The following is a 21,620-nucleotide window of genomic DNA, read 5'->3' as shown; positions in this document are numbered from 1 at the left end:
CCCTGGTAGGGGGTTTTAAACTCAAAACCCCATTGGCTGCGCTGGTGCAAGTGATGGTTTAGTATTAAAATCTCACCTAAAATAAACAGAATCAAAGCAAACAAAATCAGTCACTAAATTCTGATCCTCCCCCCCTGCTCCATCTCCAACACTTTTTTCTAGCCCTCAAATTCTATCTTATCTTATAAGATTCTATATATCTAAAAGTTCCTCTCTCTATCTCTCATCCTTTAATCAATTATAACGGCCCGCAACCCCCCTATAGAGTAGGCCTAAGCACAAACATTAGTTGTGGCCTTACTGTCTATCTGTATTAGGGCCTATAACTCCGCCCCGGGAGAGAAAGGCGATACTCGAATTTACGGGCCAGTCCAAGTTATAAGTAAGAAAAAAATAAGGCAGGGAAATCCATGCCAAAATAAACAATATTTTCTATGTAGCCTGAAGATTAAATCAACTTGCATAGCCGGTGAGTAATGCTAGTTTACATATAAATATAATTTTCATCTAGATCTAGATTAGAATTACGAATTCACATTATTGTCACAATAAATGTGAACCTACTGGTATAAAAGCGTGAATATGTTATTGTGTGTGTGTGAGTGGAAAAAATTAAATTACTACAGTTTGAAATGTTAAGATAAATGTTTGTAAAATGTTTTACATGTTTCGGATGTTCCTTCAGAGTTGAAGATAGTTTACTTCCTAGTCCAAACCAGGGGCGGACTGGATATATGGGCATTTGGGCAAATGCCCGGTGGGGCCGGTACCCAAATGGGCCGGTAGAGCAACCGAAATGGCCGCATCGATGTCACTACGGCACGTAAGAAATTGTTAAAGGTTTTATACTATTCTCTTATAAAAAGGCCCTCTGAGCTCTGAGCGTTGTGTTTAAAAGCAAATCTTTCACAGACTCTACAGTGTAATACCATTTTAATTTAACACATTTTCCGAAATAATGTAATGGCCTTCATACGTAGACAGTGCTACTAGTAGGCTTCATCCTTTTAGGGCCTACATACTTAGCGATTAAAAATTTAAGTAACATAATGCCTATATTTCTAATAAAGATGTAGAGTTCACTGTATACATGCATATTAATACATTATCAAACTTGACACAATGACTTTGAGGACAGGTAGACCTAGAAATGGATGCCCATCATATGATATATAGAATTTGTGGGCCGAATTGCATAGAAATGCCCGGGCCGATTTTGACAGTCAGTCCACCCCTGGTCCAAACCTCCCGCAGGACGACGGGGGAAGGGAGCGGGTAGGGTTTCGGTACCCCCCCCCCCCGGCTTAATAAATTAAGTTATTTCAATCATTTCTGGCTTAAATGTACTGTTAGTTAAGAATTTAAGGTACCTTTTACCTATTAAGCCTATATTTATTCTTGGTTTTGGCCTTGTATTTTGAAGAATTTTTTTTTTTTTTTTTGTGGAAAGGTGCATACACACGTGTCCTTAGTACAAAATGTACTAAATTGATAACACGTCACATACACAATGTATATAGGTATGTAGCATTGTTTACTCTCCGCTAACAAAAATTTTTCAACGATTGACCTAGCAAACAACATTATGCAACTTCAAGCATGTCTTTCAAATGGCAACCTTGCGGTCTCTAGATCTAAGACTAGAGTGAAGAGTGTCTAGAGTAGTCTAGTCTTTTAGGTCTAGATATCTATATAGATAAAATCAATGCTTGGGCCAATGTCGCAATGTGGTCGGTTCGGAGTTTGAGTTAACATTATCAAAATGATTATATTTATATTACTAAATAATATTAGTATAATTAGATCTACATCTATATTAGTATATTATTATAAATTATAATTATTAGATCTACATCTAGATCTAATCTAGATGTAGATATAGATTTATTATTATTTATATAAATATTTTATTAAATTAAATGTATTAAATTATAATTATTATTTAGATTTCTAGACCAGAGTTGTACTGGTAACGATCTAGATCTAGTAAAAACTTTTGTAGAGTACTATTACTAGAGATATTCAGATAGAATCTAGAGTCTATATCATATATAACCTGCGATACCGTAATTGACTAATTCTAGAATCTGTAAATACTATGTCTAAATGTATTCTAGATTCTTACTCTTAGTTTAGTATTCATAATTCAACACTAAATTTAAAATTCTACTAGATCTAGAACTCTAGACTAGAGTAATCTATTCTAATTCTAGATATAGTCAATATAGATAATATAGTGTCTAGAGATCTATCACTTAACTAGGTAGTAGATCTATCATCTAATCTAGGCCTAGGAATCTAGACTTACTAGTCTGGAATACTTATTGAATTGATCTAGAATCTAGACTCAAGACCTAGAATTAGTAGAATCTAGGTCAGGGGTGGGCAACCTTTTTCTTTTGAGGGCTGCATTTTAAAAAATTGGGAAATGGGGGGCCACATATCTATTATATTATTATACATCTATATATATATATATTTATATAGAGTAGAGAGAGAGAGACCCTGTCTCTATAAATATAATAGTAACTCTATACTCATGTACATATTGTATAATACATTAATATGTACTTACAAATTAGAAAAATGTGCTAGCTAACTCAATAACTGTGTACATGTCTTTTAATTCAAATTTACAACAAGAGTGTATAAAATGTGTAGTCTATATAATGTCAATAATGTCCTGTACTTCACATTTACAACAAGAGTTAACAATTTCTGAAACTAATAAGTCACCAATATTTTAAAAAATTTTGTTGTCTTTTTACATCACAATTCATAAAAAGAACAGTTGTACTTAATGTGAGGTATTTAACTGTTAAAATTCATGCACGATTTTCCGGAATTGTGCAAGTAGCTTACTAGTTGTTATCATTGTTACCACTATTATTCTATTATTATATTTTCAAACAAGAAAAAAATTCCAGTTCATGATGTATGCGCACCCAAATAATGTGAAAGTTTAGTAGCAAGTTGTTTTTTTAAGTGTGGAAATTCAGCTTCTGGCACCCATAAAGTGATAAAGCTTCTGTGGAAGAACTGACTGACCCTATATAACTTTTTTTACAGGTCTTGATTTGCATGGAGGTATGTCTTATGGAGCTGAATCAGCTTCTGCACTAAATGGTGAGCTGAGGTTAATGAAAACTGGTTTCAAGTTCTTGGCGTTTAAAAAGTTTCCTTCCAAATTCCAAAATCAAGGAATCCAAATAAGTCTTCTACTTTTCAACCTTTTCACCTTTCAGCAAAGGAAAATGACATAACCTGTTTCAATTTGCTTGCCTGGAGAAATGGGAAAACTTTGCTTGAAAAGATTTAATCTGCTCATACATTTTATGTGCAAACAACCAATTGCTACGCTCTCTATGTAAAACATGAACTGTCTTCCACTCTTCATTAGAAATATTAGTAACAAAGTCACTGTCAGTGTCCTTCAAGCAACATAAAGTTTCTTCCTTGAGATCCTATTTTCTTTTCTCTACCTTGCCCGTGCTAAGCCAGGGGTTAATATGCTTGACTAAATGCATGACGCGTAGGACGTAATCATCTTCTTTTTTTGAAGTAACGTCTCTATTATATAAGATTAATACTACAGTGGTACCAAACATCGAAATGTTTTGTTTCACCAAATCTTCAGGTACTTCTCTGAACTGCCTGTGGTTAAGACTTCTAGCTCTGATAAGTTTGATCACTGAGATATTCAATGCAGTTTAGAGATTATGATAGAGATATTGTTCTTTAATTTATTTGTCTAGGTCATAGCACAGACTCCATCAGTTGTTATACTTGCTGTTTTGTTCCATGCCAACTCAACATATTCAAAATAGTTCTTCATAATATTGAATAAATACTGGCCTGAGTTTGTGTCTTGGACTGAATATTTTGAAATAAGAATAGTAATAAGAATAATCTTTGTTTGCTAGAATAGCATGTTGAGGCAATGTTTCTTTAGCCTCTTCATCATAAGTGATAATTGTCAGAAGTTTCAATAATTTATATAGATATTTATAACTATTTATTTCTAAAATATTTGCTTTTTTATATGTATAATATCTATGAGCACACCTGATTTCTGTATGTGTCCTTGGGCAGCATAAAATATTCTGGCGGGCCGCATGTGGCCCGCGGTCCATAATTTGCATTCCCCTAATCTAGATCTTTAGACTAGAGTCAAAGAGTTTTAATCTAAAGACTATACTATAACAAAATTAGTCTATTCTGATACTAGATCTATTGAAAGCCTAGTCGGCCATAATGAGTAGTATTAGTTACTTATACTAAGTTATACTAGATTCTAGGTCAGGTGATCATCTGTGATGAATTTAGATCTAGTTGTCTAGATCTATATATCTAGGTTATAGTACACTATATTAAATATAAATTTTAGTTTAAAATATTTTTTCTTTAAAAAACAAAAAAAAAGGTGTATTTGTAAACATTTTTTTTACAAGCTTATAAGTGGATCTATGTTTGTTATATCAGCTCACTCTGTCTGGTACAATTTTTTTTACATGTTATTAAGTTTGGAATATTTTGCTTGTTTTTCTTTTCATTTTTTTTATATCATATATCTATTGCAGCCTTACTTAAGTTCCTGTATTGTTTAAAAAAAAATGAATTATTTTTTTTCTAAACAATGCCATTTTGTTTTTTTCATTGTTGTTGATGGAAATGTAATATATCTGTCTGATATGAATAAATCTCTTGAAAGTTTACTCCCTTATGACTTTCCATATTACTACCAATAAACTACTATTAATAGAATTGTTAACTGGACACCTGTGCAGGACATCAAAACAAAGATTGCAATGTGACACTTGTCACAACTTAACAGATACATTGGTGTAATTTCATTTCCCAGGCTAGAAACCATTCTCTTGTGGGGTGTTTATAATTATATTTTACAAGTATTACCTTATTTATCATCCACATTCAATGTGGATGTTTCATTTTATACTATTGTTGTTTTTTTGTTTTCAGAAAATTGATTTATTCTCTCAAATTGTGTATTTACAGATCTATGTAAAGAAAAAAAATGCAAGTGGATACCCTGCAGCTCAAGCTAACTCAGACATTCAAATTTCAGATTGTCACTTTCTTTTGCTTAGGAGCAATTTATGGCAGAGGAGCTTGGAATGTGTTTGCTGTTTTATTTTTAGCTGGGACTACAGGACACAGCTGCTCTACCAGTGGTGTACTATGGTTTGGGAATCTGACACAGGAAGGTAGTGAGCACATCACACTTGGAAATCTAACTGCCAGTTATTCCCTTGGAGATGTGACGCCAACTTTGATCTCTGGGGAGTGTGATGTGACCATTGCTACAGAGAATGGAACAAATGTAACAAGAGATTGTCCTCATGGTTGGGTGTATTACAGTGAATTTGAGTCAACAATTATTTCAGAAGTGAGTTACATTATAAACTACACTTAAAATTTAAAAGATTGTGTAATATATTTTATAATAAAATTTGATGGTGCATGTTTAAAAAACAAACCAATCTTACATTCTTTTTGGCTCAAAGTGATTTTTGGAACGAATTGTAGAAGAAACTCTTTAGTGGCTTTATTGAGAATGTACCATATATTGCCAAATAATACATAATCAACTAACTTGCAATTATTTGATGTAACATTAAAACATTATATATCATGTAAGGTTTATTGGAAAATGGAATATTAATTCATTACAATAGACAATTTGGCTATGGAATTTTAGGGAAATACTAGTGTTTTCATTATTTATTTTTTTAATAGATTAGTTCATTTATAGTTTTTATGAATGTATTTGTCCAGCTAAGGCAACAGTTGATACAATGCTTCATAAAAAATTATTTTTTTTCCATTTTATTTTATGTATAGCCTCATATTTATATGTTAGAAATACTGGAGAGATGTACAAAGCAGGGGTGACCATTAACTATCTACATATGCCTATTAATTGTATCATTTAACACAGTATTTACAAAGCTTATTTAAATATCTGTTATCACTGTCTATCTGATAAAAAGTTAGTTCATGTTATTTCACCGACACCAATGTCGGATCAAGCTGAAATTTGGCACAATTGTTTCTTTTACCTTACAATACAAGAATCAATAAATTAACCAATTCGTTAATTAACTATTGGTAAATAATTATTTTGTTTGGTATCTTGAATAAGGGAAAGAATTGTACTTAACTGAAGTGATGGTGTAAGCTGAATTAGTCTCCTTTATAGGTCATGCTCTAAATTGAAACAAGCAATACATACATATTGTTATGACTCTGCCATAATTCTTCTCTAATCATAAGTACCTCATTAGCAGAGTGGTTAGCACATCGGCCAGAGGAGGTGTGAGCCACAAGTTTGAATTCAGGTTGTTCCCCCTTTCTTTTTTTTTTATTGTTACTACTTTTAAAACTAATTCTGGTAAAATCCTCACAGATAGCCCTTCCCCCCTCTTCCATGTTTCCCACTGGTCCAGATAAGTGTGATAGGATCATAGCGTAGTGAGAAAGCTAAAAGCATGAAATAGCGCTTAACAAAAAAAAATTGATCGCACAGATTTATTGTTGTTGCTCTAGATCTATTATTAATTTAATTACATGACTGATCCAAACTTATTGATACAATTACACTTCGTATAGGCTTTGTTGTTTTGTTTTGTTTTTTTGAAAAAAGTATTTTTTGTTTTTCTTGTTTCTTTTGTTTGTCTCCTCAGTGGGAATTAGTGTGTGTTCGAGCCTACCTTTCTGAATTGTCCACAACAGTTTATTTATTAGGATCCATGTTTGGAGCTTTGTTGATCTCTCCTTTATCTGACAAATACGGGCGTCGAGTTGTTCTACTAGTCAGTCTCATAGTCCAAGCTGTAGTTGGCTCTTGTGTTTCACTGTCGCCAAACTATACTGTTTTCACTGCCCTGAGATTTGTTGTTGGATTTTTCAATATGGTAAGCCATGCTGATGTAGTCATTAATATGTAAGAGTTTCTTAACAAACATAGTACCAAGTGCAATCTGAAATTTGCTTTTTTGTTTTTGTTTTAGAGCATTGGTTTGAGCTCATATGTGATGGTGACAGAATTATTTCCTGAAGTCTATTGTACTCTAGCTTGCTGTGGTCTGCAGATATTTTGGGCAGTAGGAATAATGCTGACATCACTGTTTGGTTTTATAGTTAGAAACTGGCGCCACCTTCAGCTTCTTATTTCTTTGCCCAATATACTGTTTATTGTAATGATTTGGTAAGGATTACTTTTCTTACTTTTGTTTTAAAAAAAAAACTATTGCTGTGAATGAAATTGACCCAAAGTCGGCATCCATTTCATTGCAAGTTGTTGCTTAGTTTTATTTGTAGTGAGACATTTTCCACCATTAGAAGTATACACCCCCACCTCTTATGCCTATTTATTTTACCATAAAACTGGTTGTAAAGTTATTTTTGTTTGTTGTAGGGTTACCTTGCTTTAAGGTAGAGGAATTTCTCCAATGAGATATGCAATATTAAAATTATTAATTATACCATTTATAGATCAAAGCAAATAACTTGCGTTGATAGTCAATGATACAATGTTGTCTTAATTTCTTATCATATTATTCTTTTTTGGTCAGGTTTTTGCCAGAGTCCCTGCCTTGGCTAATCTCTCAGGGGAAACTTGACAGAGCTCAAGCTGTAGTGAATAGGATTGCTAAGTTCAATGGTATAAAAAATTTGGATGTGGATGAAATATTGAATGTTCAGCACTATTCACATAACAGACAGACAGCAGAAGAACAGAGACTTGTCCAGCACTCTGACAAACAAAATCAGCTTGAAAAGGAGAATGAAGAAATTGATGGGCAGAAGTTCCAGAGTTCTCACAATGAAGAGAACATAGCTGCACAGAACTATACAGCTACTAGTCAAACTTTAGATCCATGTTCATATTCTGATCAGAGTGACAAGCCTTCAGGAGGAAAATGCAAAAGTTTGTTTATTCTGTGCAGCAACCCAAGGCTAAGATTTTATTCATTGATACTATTTTATCTGTTGTAAGTAATAATGAATATAAATCTAGTAGTTCTTCTAGTAAGTTTTTAAATGTTATATATAAAAAAAAAGGTAAACATGTTTACTTTTTGATGCTATTGGTTTTACTAAGCAGCATTGTGGTTGGCTGACCTTGTCATATGAAAACCACTTCAAGAGATAGTATAAATTGACTGGCCTCACTTTTTTTGTTGTTGTTTTGCAGACATCATTGTAGACCAACAAAATGTGCCCATGTAAAAAGCCATCTTTAATGTATTCTAGGGTACAGCATGTACTGCTATTCATGGTTGGGGTACAGCATTTTGTCAAATGAAATATCTTCAAGTCATAATACATATAGTGGCTCAAGTATTGATGTAGATTATGTTATCTTTGTGGGACACATTCAATGTGCTGCTGTTTTATTGATTCAATAAATATTGTGAAATGTTTACATGAGATACTAAAGTTTGTCTTGCATTAAAATGCTAACATAGATAATAAAGGTAGTGGAGGTTTTTCAAGCTATTTTAATTATAGTCCAATGCCTGCTGTACCAATGTCCTATTAGTTTCTATTTTACACAGTTTAGGCCAAACAGTGACTTACTACTATAGGAAAGAAGTGGGAGTGGTGTTGTGTTTAAAGGTTGGAAGACACTTGCCTTGACTTGTTTGGAAACATCAAGCAACTCCAGGGTCCAAACAGTGACTTACTCCCCCAATCTGTAGGAAAGAAGTGGGAGTGGTGTTGTGTTTAAAGGTTGGAAGACACTTGCCTTGACTTGTTTGGAAACATATCAAGCAACTGCAGGGTCCAAGACTTTAAAAAAAAATGAAACCTCTCACTTCGATGGAAGATGGAGTAGGATATTTTTACACTTAACCAGTTGTACTCACATTTTTAAACTTTTGAACCTGCCAGCCCGATTTATCGGTCTGCGTGTAAAAAAAATGCATGCCCTGCCAACCCGATATATCGGTTTCACGCACCTTACCTTAAACCTAATGTCCGTAATTAAAAATGCAAAGAAAAAAAACAAAAATAACCTGTTTGTACAGTGATCAATTTTATTGCACCAACATAATAATAGTCAACAGAAAATCTACAATAATGCTTTATGTATATAAGTCCATCATAACATATAAAACATTTGAAGAGCTCTTAAAATCCTTAAAAGTAATATTTTTCTTTTAAGGAAAATTTATATTGTAGAAAGAAAATTGAAATAAAGGTTTTTAGCATATTTGGCTAAACACTATTGACTTTTTGATATAAATAAAGATATTAGAATAGATTTTTTCTATGATTAGTAAAAAAAAATTATTTAACAAAACTTTATTTCTAAAATTGTAAAAAAAAATTTTTATTGAATAAAATGTATATCCTTGATTGTTATTCTTACAATGAATGTTACTCTAATAGAATGTTAATTTTTTTTTTTTTTTGTGTGTTCTTTTTCAGTTTTGTGAGTAGTTTAAGTTATTTTGGAATCTCTCTAAGTACACCAGTACTTCATGGTGATCAGTTCATTAATTTATTTCTCCTTGGAGTGGTTGAGATTCCAGCCTACATTCTCTGTGTTGTAGTTGGTGGCAGGTGAGGCTCTATGTCTTTGTAGTCTTGTCGTTTTCTGGTTTTAAATAGTTTAAGATATGAGTTGTAGATGTTTTATGCACAACATTTGTAATTAATGTCCTTTATAATTGAGTACAAGTATGTAGTGATGGGAACTAAACTAAATTTAAAAAGTTAAACTAAAACTAAGTTTCATCTAAAATAAAGTAGTTAAACTAAAAGTTTATCATGAATTTCAAAATATAGCTTAACTAAACTAAAGAAAATTAATTAAACTATACAAACTTTTTCATAACTTTGGGGGGAGGGTAATCTAGACATATGCTATAATTATCCAACTCTGTGCCTACATTTGATCTAATTCTTTTAACATTGTAGAAATATTTATCCATTATAAAATCAGTAATAAAGAAGATGTTTCGTACATAAACGTTAATGCACAATAAAATTTGAAAAAAAAAAAAAAAAAAGATGTCTAAATAAATATGTGTGCTTGTATTTTTGCCTTGAATTAAAACCTTTACCTGGTACTTTTTTCAAATTTTATATTATTAACTTATTATGTAACGGAAGATCTTACTTATACCGTTAAAGTTTAAAATCTCATTAAATAACAGATTTAGAATTTTACATTTAGATCAAGTAACCAAAGCAATAGAAATGAAAGGAGTTTTATGAAACATTTGACCTGTGTAACTATTTTAGTGTAAAATACATGCTTGACCATGTCAATGTGTTATTTTCTTGTCTGACCACTGACCACACAACAAACACTATTGCACAACCGTTAAACGGGCAAGGGAAAAAAACATGGGGTGGTCTTGTCATTATGGACTGCACACTACAGTACACTAGGCCTACATGTGTATGTCTATCTGACCAGGTTGTTAAAATCAGTCAGACACATGGTCTATTTACTTTCTGGGCAGGGTGGGTGTGTAACTATTTTAGTGTAAAGTAGCTCTACGAACATGCTTGACTAACCATGCCAGTGTGTTATTTTCTTGTCTGACCACTCCTCATTAAGCAAACACTATTACATAACGCGCAATGAAAAAAATGCAGGGTAGTCATGTAGTATAATCGACTACACATGTACAGTACACTAGGCCTACATGTGTATGTTTATCTGACCAGGTTGTTAAAATCAGTACCGGTAGGACACTGTTTTTTTTTCTATAGTTGGTTATCCTAATGCTTTTAGATCTTTATAGGCCTGTCAGTTTAAACCTAGATCTCTTAGTCTTAAGACTAGAATCTAATATACCGTATGTTTCAGCTTCATCTAATGTTTAAATTATAAAAAGGGTGTACATGATGTTCCTGCAGTTAATAAATTATTGTTTGCTGCAAATGAATTGATTAAAACCACTAAATATTGACCTAAATAGCTATTCAAATTCCCACTATAAACTGAAATTAAACACTACCACATGACTCAGAAAAAAATTTGGTACAACCCCATTCATAATATTGCATAGAAGCTTTTGGCAACAATGTTTAACAACATTTTATAATACTGCTACTTTCAAGTGCAGATATTGACTCCCATAACTTCTGCTTTACCCTCTTCAAATGCAGACTGACAAAATAGTTGTTAACTGCATAATCTTTTTGATAATGAAAGTTGTTGACATCACATGACCAGAAAACAGGAATGTGCGTTTCAAACCCTAGCACATGTTGAAAAGTTTTACAAATTTTAATTAAACTTTATAGTTGATAACTAAAAAAAATTTAATTAATTAAACAACGATTTTAACTAAACTATTTTTTTCTAGTTAAACTTTGGCCTTAATTAAATTGTTTTTAGTTAAACTAAAAGTTTCTAACTTTTTAGTTAACTTTTGCCCATCACTGCCAGTGTGTAACCCTCTCATATGTATTTTAAAATCATATGTTCGTAACCTTTTGTGATATAACTATCTTCAATATCACATTTAACAGTTTTCATAATTATATGTAGCTATCCCAATAATTTGTAACTATTCCATTATGATGAAGAAACTATAAAAACAAAATAATTGAATTGACGTTTAGTACCGGTAATATTTATTAATGTGTGTTAATAACTAAATAGCCCTAACTCAGTGCATTATTATTATTTTTTATTTCTTCAGGTTTGGGCGTAAAATTCCCTTGTGTGTTTTCCTTTTGATTTGTGGTTTGATGAATATTATTGCAGCGTTTACATCCAATCAAAGGAGTATGTTTCTTTCCTTCATTGTCGTTTTTTTTATTTCAATTAATTTTAGTTTTAATTCGGATTTTTTGTCTGTTCCCATTCCCCCCTTTTTTTTTCTTAACCATGAAATCATTACAGTTATTTTTTTTAGTTCATTTCTGACCTGTTCCAATTCATTTTAAATATTCAAAGCACCAGAATTTTATTTCTACTTCATTTTTAAAAAGGCTTTTTAAACATTAACAAATGCAATCTGATTGGAGACTTTCACCATTTGCTAAACAATCTCAGGGGAGGTGCGGTGGCTGAGCGGTAAAGCGCTTGGCTTCTGAACAGTGGACCGGGGTTCGAATCCTGGTGAAGACTGGGATTTCTAATTTCGGGATCTTTGGGCGCCTCTGAGTCGTCCACCTAGCTCTAATGGATACCTGACATTAGTTAGGGAAAAGTAAAAGCGGTTGGTCGTTGTGCTGGCCACATGACACCCTTGTTAACCGTAGGCCACAGAAACAGATGACCTTTACATCATCTGCCCTGTAGACCACAAGGTCTGAAAGGGGAACTTTACTTTACTACTAAACAATCTCAGGGACACTAAATAGAACTTGCATGTTGCCAACTGACTACAAATACATTGAGCTACAAGAAGAGCTTTTAGAAAATTTGGTTCTGCAGTGCAAAAAATGAATAAAAAATTTCAAATCACTTGAAAAAGACACAACTTAGCAACGCTTCCTTTAGTCCCTAGACTGAATAAACATTGCTTTTTATAGTAAACATTGCTATTTATAGTAAACATTGCTATTTGTAGTAAACATTGCTATTTGTAGTAAACATTGCTATTTGTAGTAAACAGAGCTATTTGTAGTAAACATTGCTATTTGTAGTAAACAGAGCTATTTGTAGTAAACAGAGCTATTTGTAGTAAACATTGCTATTTGTAGTAAATATTGCTATTTGTAGTAAACAGAGCTATTTGTAGTAAACATTGCTATTTGTAGTAAACAGAGCTATTTGTAGTAAACATTGCTATTTGTAGTAAACATTGCTATTTGTAGTAAACAGAGCTTTTTGTAGTAAACATTGCTATTTGTAGTAAACAGAGCTATTTGTAGTAAACATTGCTATTTGTAGTAAACAGAGCTATTTGTAGTAAACATTGCTATTTGTAGTAAACAGAGCTATTTGTAGTAAACATTGCTATTTGTAGTAAACATTGCTATTTGTAGTAAACAGAGCTTTTTGTAGTAAACATTGCTATTTGTAGTAAACAGAGCTATTTGTAGTAAACATTGCTATTTGTAGTAAACAGAGCTATTTGTAGTAAACAGAGCTATTTGTAGTAAACAGAGCTATTTGTAGTAAACATTGCTATTTGTAGTAAACATTGCTATTTGTAGTAAACAGAGCTATTTGTAGTAAACATTGCTATTTGTAGTAAACATTGCTATTTGTAGTAAACATTGCTATTTGTAGTAAACATTGCTATTTGTAGTAAACATTGCTATTTGTAGTAAACAGAGCTATTTGTAGTAAACAGAGCTATTTGTTGTAAACATTGCTATTTGTAGTAAACATTGCTATTTGTAGTAAACATTGCTATTTGTAGTAAACAGAGCTATTTGTAGTAAACATTGCTATTTGTAGTAAACAGAGCTATTTGTAGTAAACAGAGCTATTTGTAGTAAACAGAGCTATTTGTAGTAAACATTGCTATTTGTAGTAAACAGAGCTATTTGTAGTAAACATTGCTATTTGTAGTAAACAGAGCTATTTGTAGTAAACAGAGCTATTTGTAGTAAACATTGCTATTTGTAGTAAACATTGCTATTTGTAATAAACAGAGCTATTTGTAGTAAACATTGCTATTTGTAGTAAGCATTGCTATTTGTAGTTAACAGAGCTATTTGTAGTAAACATTGCTATTTGTAGTAAGCATTGCTATTTGTAGTTAACAGAGCTATTTGTAGTAAACAGAGCTATTTGTAGTAAACATTGCTATTTGTAGTAAACAGATCTATTTGTAGTAAACATTGCTATTTGTAGTAAACATTGCTATTTGTAGTAAACAGAGATATTTGTAGTAAACATTGCTATTTGTAGTAAACATTGCTATTTGTAGTAAACAGAGCTATTTGTAGTAAACATTGCTATTTGTAGTAAACATTGCTATTTGTAGTAAACATTGCTATTTGTAGTAAACAGAGCTATTTGTAGTAAACATTGCTATTTGTAGTAAACATTGCTATTTGTAGTAAACAGAGCTATTTGTAGTAAACATTGCTATTTGTAGTAAACATTGCTATTTGTAGTAAGCATTGCTATTTGTAGTTAACAGAGCTATTTGTAGTAAACAGAGCTATTTGTAGTAAACATTGCTATTTGTAGTAAACAGAGCTATTTGTAGTAAACAGAGCTATTTGTAGTAAACATTGCTATTTGTAGTAAACAGAGCTATTTGTAGTAAACAGAGCTATTTATAGTAAACAGAGCTATTTGTAGTAAACAGAGCTATTTGTAGTAAACAGAGCTATTTGTAGTAAACATTGCTATTTGTAGTAAACAGAGCTATTTGTAGTAAACATTGCTATTTGTAGTAAACAGAGCTATTTGTAGTAAACAGAGCTATTTGTAGTAAACAGAGCTATTTGTAGTAAACATTGCTATTTGTAGTAAACAGAGCTATTTGTAGTAAACATTGCTATTTGTAGTAAACAGAGCTATTTGTAGTTTTTTCTTTAATAATTCTTAGGACATTTTGAATAAAATTTCTGTATTTATTTATTTTTTTTGTCGAATCATTTCAGTTTCAGCCATTAAGATTTTAAGTGATGTGTGTGTGATAATCAGTAAGTTTGCAATAACCGGAGTGTATACAACTATATATTTGTACGCAGCTGAGATGTTCCCGACATCGGTCAGGTATATATTAATTCAAATTGATATCATAGGTCAAAAAATAAATAGCATTGTTGGGGGCATGGTTTCAAAATGGTAAAGCATTTGATTTCTGAACTGAAAGTTATCTCATTTAAATCAGGTGAAAATGTGGATTGTGAACTTAAGGTTTATTAGAATGCTCCTGAGTCCACTTGGCTCAAATGGATACCTGACAAATATTTAAGTAAAGGCAGTTTGTGATTGTGCCTGCAACACGACACAGTCATTAACTTTAAATCTTATGCACTATGGACATGTTATGACTGTGTAAGATTACTTTTTAACATATGTAGTCACCATTTCTGAAATAAGGTGAAATTTAAATGAGTTTTTAACATATCTTGTCATTTGTTCCATAAATCAATTTCAATGTAAATTGTCATTTATATTAGAAGACAGGGAATATCTACTTGAACTTAAATGCATTACCATTTTCAGTCCTTTGTTGCAAATGCTTAAATTTGTCATGGTTTAGTGAGACTTGTATATTGGATGCTTGTCCTCAGTATAGACATTGTGGAAAACATCTTGTTCTGAGTGGCTGTAGGCTTGCCTAGGAAACTCTTGCTTTACATCCTAAAGTGCAGTAAAAAAAGATAAATGAAACATTGTGTTACTAATAAATTTGAAATTCTTTGCACAGAAAAAGGAATAAAGTAAAACCACAAATCTACATACTTGGTTTTAAAAAGTCATCAGCACCAACTCTCCTCACTTTTTTTTTCTTCTGGAGGCGCAGTAAGAATATGCTCTTCTATTGTATCTTTATCTGCGTCATCTAAAAGGTTTCTTTCTCTGCATACTCTTTCCATGTTACCTTTTACAACACATCTTGTCTAACTATATGTTCATACTATTCCAATTATTTGGTGCTTCACATTGTTCAGGAACCTTTATGTTTTTCTGCTAAAGTATTTCCAGCATGAATTTGTAGCATGTTTTCTTTATCTCATTTTATATACTCAGCTTTATTTACTTATATTTATTTCCACTCTCTTAATTATCTATGAGCAGACAAATTAAATAGCCTTAAAATTTCATTTTTTTGCCAATGTTTCTATATATGTTAGATTTTTTTTCAATAACAATGGTCTGGGGAAGGTGTTTATGTTTGAAGTAAAGAAGTTCCTTGACCTAATTTATAAGATTTTGTCAAAAAAAAAAAGTTGAATGCAAAATATTTGTTATAAGAAAAAATAATACATTTGAGATACAAAATATTTCAATACCTATCTATTTTATGATGTATGTAATAAATTCGAGACATGTCTATTTCACTTAGAAATCAAGCCATGGGGCTGTCTTCCTTTTTTGAAAACTTGGGAAGTTTAACTGCACCATTTATTATATTTTCAGTAAGTGAATATTTTTATTTGATGAGTTGACAGTTTGAAAGATGACAAATAGAAAGCTAGATAACATCATAATATCTTTTTGAGGTGAAAACTGGTGTTCCAAATTGTTATGCATCTTCTTATACAAAAATATAATTTCTTGACTTATTCCACACCTCATTAAAGACAATGGATACTTATTCAAAACCTCGTTAAAGATAAAGGATAGCTGACAGAAAACTTTGTTAGACTGTCTGTTGTATGTACTAAAGCAGTTACCCTTGGTCTAGTCTAGTTCTAGTTATAAAGGCTTATAACAGGCATCTAATACATTGAAAAAAAAAAGTGTTTTTAATTATTTAACAATTTATTATTTTATTATACTATTTTGTTTCATATTAATTAATAGGCCAAATCCATTCCTGAATTACCAATGATTCTCTTTGGAGCTGTGTCCATTGTTGGTGCTATTCTTGTGATGATAATGCCAGAAACTCACAGAAGACCTTTGCCAGTTTTTATTGAAGATCTTGAATCTCTAGATAAGCGCAATACAAAAGAGCATCTTGAATTATAAGTTGTTTTCTTTGTTATTTGATTTTTTTATGTTTAATCTTTGAAATGTACAATTGTTGGTTAATGTTATTTATGGTTTTCAAACATACTTTTTTTATGTTGAGAAGATAAACTTACAGCTTCCCCCCTTTTTTTTTTAAAATTATTAAACCTATTATAATTATGGATGAGATAACCAAAGAAAAATGTTTAAAGTTATTTTATTAATATCAAAAGACTTATGGAAAAAGTAGCAGTGGTGTTGCATTATTTTTGTTTTAAATATACTAACGATTCTGCAAACTCTAACTATTTTAATTAGCTGTTTTACTTTTAATCAAAATTGTATACCGAAAAAAAATTCTGTTTTTATTTTTGTTTACATTTGTAAGCGTTTACCACTTTTTTTTTTTTTTTTTTTTTTTAGAAATCTAGTTCCAATTTCTTAGTAACTTTACAGGATTATACTTGTAAACAATGTTCTTTATATTTAAAAAAAAATGATCCCTGAAAAACTATTTGACTTTTAGATGATACTTTTCCAAAAATTATACATTTTTAAAAGAAAAACACATGTGGTACTTATATACAAAGCGTACCTTTATGCTATATTTTTTGTTTTATCATATTTATTGTTAAGTGTTTGTAAACCTGCATATATTTTAAAATGTTTTTCAAAGTGGGAATTTCTTAATATCCTTTTGTTGTTATTTGTTGTATTATTTACAGAATTAGGTTTAATTAATAAATTATATCAGACTAGTCGACTGGCGGCGTAGCATACGCCGCTATTTTGCAGGGCCATTACCTTAGGCCACTGCAACCTATGCGACCGCAGTGGGCCCCGAACTTTTATAGGACCTGTGCTAATATTAGGTGTATAAATTATTCAATTAAACCATTGTATTACTTATAACAGATTTCCTGCTGCCTCCTGTCGATCTCCTGAAATTGAAAAAAATACGAAAATGTCCTGGAAATATCTGGAAATTATTAAAATCTTTTGAAAACTCATACAAATCTCATGTAATATATAAATGAAAATTGTCATTTTGGGGTGTCATTCAATATGGAAAACTCCAATCCTACGCCCGATAATAAAAAAAACCTGGCATTATGCAATACCCGCAATTGTGGAATCTAGTGAAACATTTGGTAATTCTAGCTATTGAGCATGATCTATGTAGGAAATATAATTTTTATGATAGACTGTATGACTTCGCTACACGCGAGGCTCGTAAAGTAATTCTATATGTAGTAAAGAATGAATAAAATGCCAAGACAAATTTATTTTCTAATACAAACTCTTAATTTTCACTTTTTATCAATATCCCTACCCAAACTTGGCCCACGAAATCCGTTTCGCATAGGGTTAATAGTTAAGTCCGGTTCTGCTATCTAGTGACACATGAATACTACTCCCCCCCCCCCCCCTCTTTTTTTTTGCCTCTTACATTACCTAGGATAACTCCCTCCATCCGACTTGCAATAAAAAATAAAATAAAAGAGTGATCTTTCCATGGTGTCCAAACTCTTGAGTATGCTCTGTGTCACCTCGATAGTTACTACAGAGAAGATTACTCCCCCCCCCCCCCTTTATTTTTTATCATGTCTTGGTCACAACAGTCCGGCCCTGCTATTTTGTGACTACATGTTTCCCCTCCCCCTCTTGTTTTCTCATGGACTATCCGCAGAAATAAGAGAGTGATCTTTCCTTTACTTCTTCTTCTCGTTTAAACTGTTGAGGAAAGAAGAGAATTATATATAGAGATATTTATAGACAGATAATGAATCAGATTATTTTGTGTCTTGAATAACACAGTCTTGAAACCAGGCACAATTTATGAACTAATCACATAGAAGAAATAGTGAATCTCTTAGTGTTTGAATGTTTTTGTTCATTTGATCTGCGGTTTTATACATTAGGTATTTTGGAATAGTTTTCATTTTGTATCATAGAGAGTGATACAATTTTTTTAAGGCCTAACATTGATATTATATATTGTTAATACATATTTTTTTTTAGTTATTTTTTCCTTCTAAAACTATATTTAAGTCGAGGAGACTAAGAAAATTAATATTTAATGTAATTAGATTTTCTTTAGTTTTTGTTTTTTTTGGGGGGGGGTGGTTGCTTTACCTCCTTAACAATGTAGATAGATCCTTTTTTTCACTTGACTACATATAAAGGTGTATGCTCATTTACTTATTTTCCTGTTCTCACTCCAAACCTAGAAAATTGTGTTTGTGCCACAGAACATTTTTTTCATTTTCTTTGCTCTTGTATTGTAAGCTAGGTTTTTTACTCCTATATACAGGTTTGTTTTTTTTTATTTGCTTTTGCTTTACGAGTTTATTAATGGACTTAACATTTCACAGCAAGGCTTTTTTTTTCCTATTTTTATGATTAAACTGAATTACTTTAACTTTTTAAATCAGTATCTCACACATTTTTTTTGTGTGCTGTGAATCAAGTTGGCTATTTGAAATAATTTTGTGTTCAAGTTACATTATTATGAAATTTTATGAGGCACTTTAGCTCTACCTTTAACTCAAAGAGTCACATTACACCATTTTATTTATGCTATCAAGGGCAGCTATGCTAATTAGTTAACAGCATTGTAATTCTATTGGACTTAATTCCTAGTGTTCTTAGTTTGTCTGCAATAGCTGAATGATCAGTTTATAAAACAATGATAATTATCCACATGGGAGATATAATCTAGTCCTTGTCTATCTGAAATGTATCTTCAGATAATTTATCCATATTTTTGACAGACATTGTTGCCATTGTGTAGGCTTTCATTTTAGGTTTAATTGCTATTTAATGTGAATTGAAATTGCCTAATTCTACATATGTATTGATATTTTAATTATGGATTCTGTAAATCATACTGGTCATAATGAAATACAAATTAGCTTACAGTTTAAGTTGTTATATCATAGATAACTTAATACAACATTTAAAAAAATGTCATGTTTTTTTTATGACTTCTTAAAATGTTTTGATCTCAATAAACTGTGTATTTATGATGAAATTAATCTACTATATTGATAAATTTTAAATGCAATTCATATTTTATTCCAGATTATTGACATTTTATAGAATTACACCAGTAGTTTGAAATATGTTTTAAATGTAACATTTTTAAACAATATTACATTTAATTTATAAAAAAGTTTAACAACATATATTTTTATATGCAAATGTTTTGTTTTCTTTTGGCTCATTAATCCTTCAGTACATATCATATATTTATTACATGCACAAATATCACCATTTATATACAAACAGCATTATATTGATTTATACATATATTTCAAGTTTACATTGAAAACAATTTGAAGTTCACAGTGGATCAATCATGATATTTGTTGGCTTATGCTTAGATCAAATCTAAACTTAAAAATCTTTAGCATGACCATATCAATATTGACATTATTCCAATGGTCTTCAAAATTTGTTCCATCCAAGGATAATTTGCCATGGCAAGTGAATTGGTTAGAGTTACCAGCCTTGTTGGCTGTTAGCCAACTAATTTAAATTTTGTGTGTGTGTGTACATTGCATTGTGTGCAAGGAATGAGTTTCTGAACATTTTAGAGAGAGTATTAAGACCTTAGGTTGAATAACTTAAGAGTAGCTACTATCAGACTAGAAGCAAAGTTCACCCCAAAGATAAAGGCCTCCTACAATATTTTCTATTTTGTCTAGTCTTGCTAATGAACCAAGTAGACAATGTTATTTACCTCCCCTTCCCTTTGCTAGTCTTTACAAGTTTATAGAACTTTATATACAGGATTTGTTTCAATGTTCATTAAAATTGAAATTAAAATCAAATTTGCACACAAAAAAAAACCCACCCATATTGAGGAATCATTGTTGATGATCTTGAATGCAACTCATTAATCAATGCAAACTTTATTATTATATTCATTAAATAACAAATTCAACAATTTTAATTTAAAGATAGGCCTTATGATGTGACTGTATAATGTTTTTGCAAACATGTTACTTTGTTTATTGTATATATAACAGTGTTAGACAACATTGGAGGTTAAGAAATCTTTTTTTGTTCTTTTACGTTTCAGCTGTGCTTGCATTATTTGCCTTTGAGACTTGCTTTATGTTGAAATCCTCAGTGCCATGACTTATGACTGTGAATACATTTTTTAATTGGGAATTAAAGCTTTGATAAATTGTGCTTAAGTTGTTTCACCTTTGTTAATCAGTAATTACCAGTCAGTTCTTGCTCATGCTTGTTGAACATATTCCATCACTTCAGCAAGCAGCAACAGAAAAGCCCCACAAAAAAAAAAAAAAAAAAGCTTATACGAAGTGTAAAAAGTAAAGTTCCCCTTTCAGACCTTGTGATCTATAGGGCAGATGGTGTAAAGGTCATCAGTTTCTGTGGCCTACGGTTAACAAAGGTGTCATGTGGCCAACACAATGACCAACCCAATTTTCTTTTCCACAACTAATGTCAGGTACCCATTAGAGCTGGGTGGACTCAGAGGCGCCCAAAGATCCTGTAATAAAAAATCCCAGTCTTCACCAGGAAAAAAATAGGGGGGGGGGCGGACTACCTGAATTGCCCTCATTCAGATGTGCTAACCTCTCTGCTAGTTGGGTAATTATGACTGGATAAGATTGTATAGTTATATACTGTTTACTACAATTCAGGGCGTGACCTATGAAGAGGACTAATTCAGCTTATACCACCACTTTAGTCAATTATAACTTCTTTCCCTTGTTCAAAATACAAAAAAAATAATTTATTACAATAGTTAATTAAATAATATGTTAATTTTTTTAAATTGATTCTTTTGTCATCAGGTAAAAGAAATAATTGTGCCAAATTTCAGCTTGATCCGACATTGGGTGTGGAGAAATAAATTGTGCAAACTTTTTACCAGACAAACAGAGTGAGTTGATATAAGCTTTGTAAAAAAGGTTAATGCTAAATATCACTCAAAACAAAAAAAATATCTTCCTAATTATGCTTTGTTTTAATGTTATGTATCATTGGCCAT

At 31.4% G+C, this 21,620-nt stretch overlaps 1 protein-coding gene and 1 long non-coding RNA gene across 5 annotated transcripts; one reads left to right on the top strand and one right to left on the bottom strand.

Annotated features, from left to right (window-relative positions):
- The first annotated feature begins 1,554 nt into the window (after positions 1-1,554).
- LOC106065889 (organic cation/carnitine transporter 2-like) lies at positions 1,555-20,791 on the top strand. Of its 4 annotated transcripts, none has more exons than XM_013224806.2 (11): positions 1,555-1,730; positions 3,070-3,126; positions 5,017-5,407; positions 6,705-6,935; positions 7,032-7,228; positions 7,596-8,015; positions 9,460-9,594; positions 11,694-11,779; positions 14,566-14,680; positions 15,981-16,053; positions 16,442-20,791. In XM_013224806.2, exons 3-11 carry the CDS (start codon positions 5,036-5,038, stop codon positions 16,607-16,609), a joined length of 1,797 nt encoding a protein of 598 aa, XP_013080260.2. In that variant the 5' UTR covers positions 1,555-1,730; positions 3,070-3,126; positions 5,017-5,035; the 3' UTR covers positions 16,610-20,791. The 4 variants fall into 4 exon arrangements, with proteins under 4 accessions (XP_013080260.2, XP_013080259.2, XP_055898297.1 ...); XM_013224807.2 differs by having other exon boundaries at positions 1,571-1,678; XM_013224805.2 differs by lacking the exon at positions 3,070-3,126.
- LOC129928340 (uncharacterized) lies at positions 9,460-15,266 on the bottom strand. Its single transcript, XR_008779949.1, has 2 exons — positions 15,128-15,266; positions 9,460-9,628 (listed from the first exon to the last, which is right to left on the bottom strand). It is a non-coding gene; the product is annotated as an uncharacterized LOC129928340 (long non-coding RNA).
- Positions 20,792-21,620: the final 829 nt, after the last annotated feature.

The sequence above is a fragment of the Biomphalaria glabrata genome, chromosome 1, assembly GCF_947242115.1.
Source record: "Biomphalaria glabrata chromosome 1, xgBioGlab47.1, whole genome shotgun sequence".
NCBI classification, from domain to species: Eukaryota; Metazoa; Mollusca; class Gastropoda; family Planorbidae; genus Biomphalaria; species Biomphalaria glabrata.
The sequence above is the reverse complement of the archived record's forward strand: the minus strand, read 5'-3'. Positions and strand labels throughout refer to the sequence as shown.

Coding starts and splice junctions, on each gene's coding strand:
- LOC106065889 (XM_013224805.2), top strand. CDS start 5,036: ATGCAAGTGGATACCCTGCAGCTCAAGCTAACTCAGACATTCAAATTT. Junction 7,229..7,595: donor CTGTTTATTGTAATGATTTG/GTAAGGATTACT, acceptor TTTTTTGGTCAG/GTTTTTGCCAGAGTCCCTGC. Junction 9,595..11,693: donor TGTGTTGTAGTTGGTGGCAG/GTGAGGCTCTAT, acceptor TTATTTCTTCAG/GTTTGGGCGTAAAATTCCCT.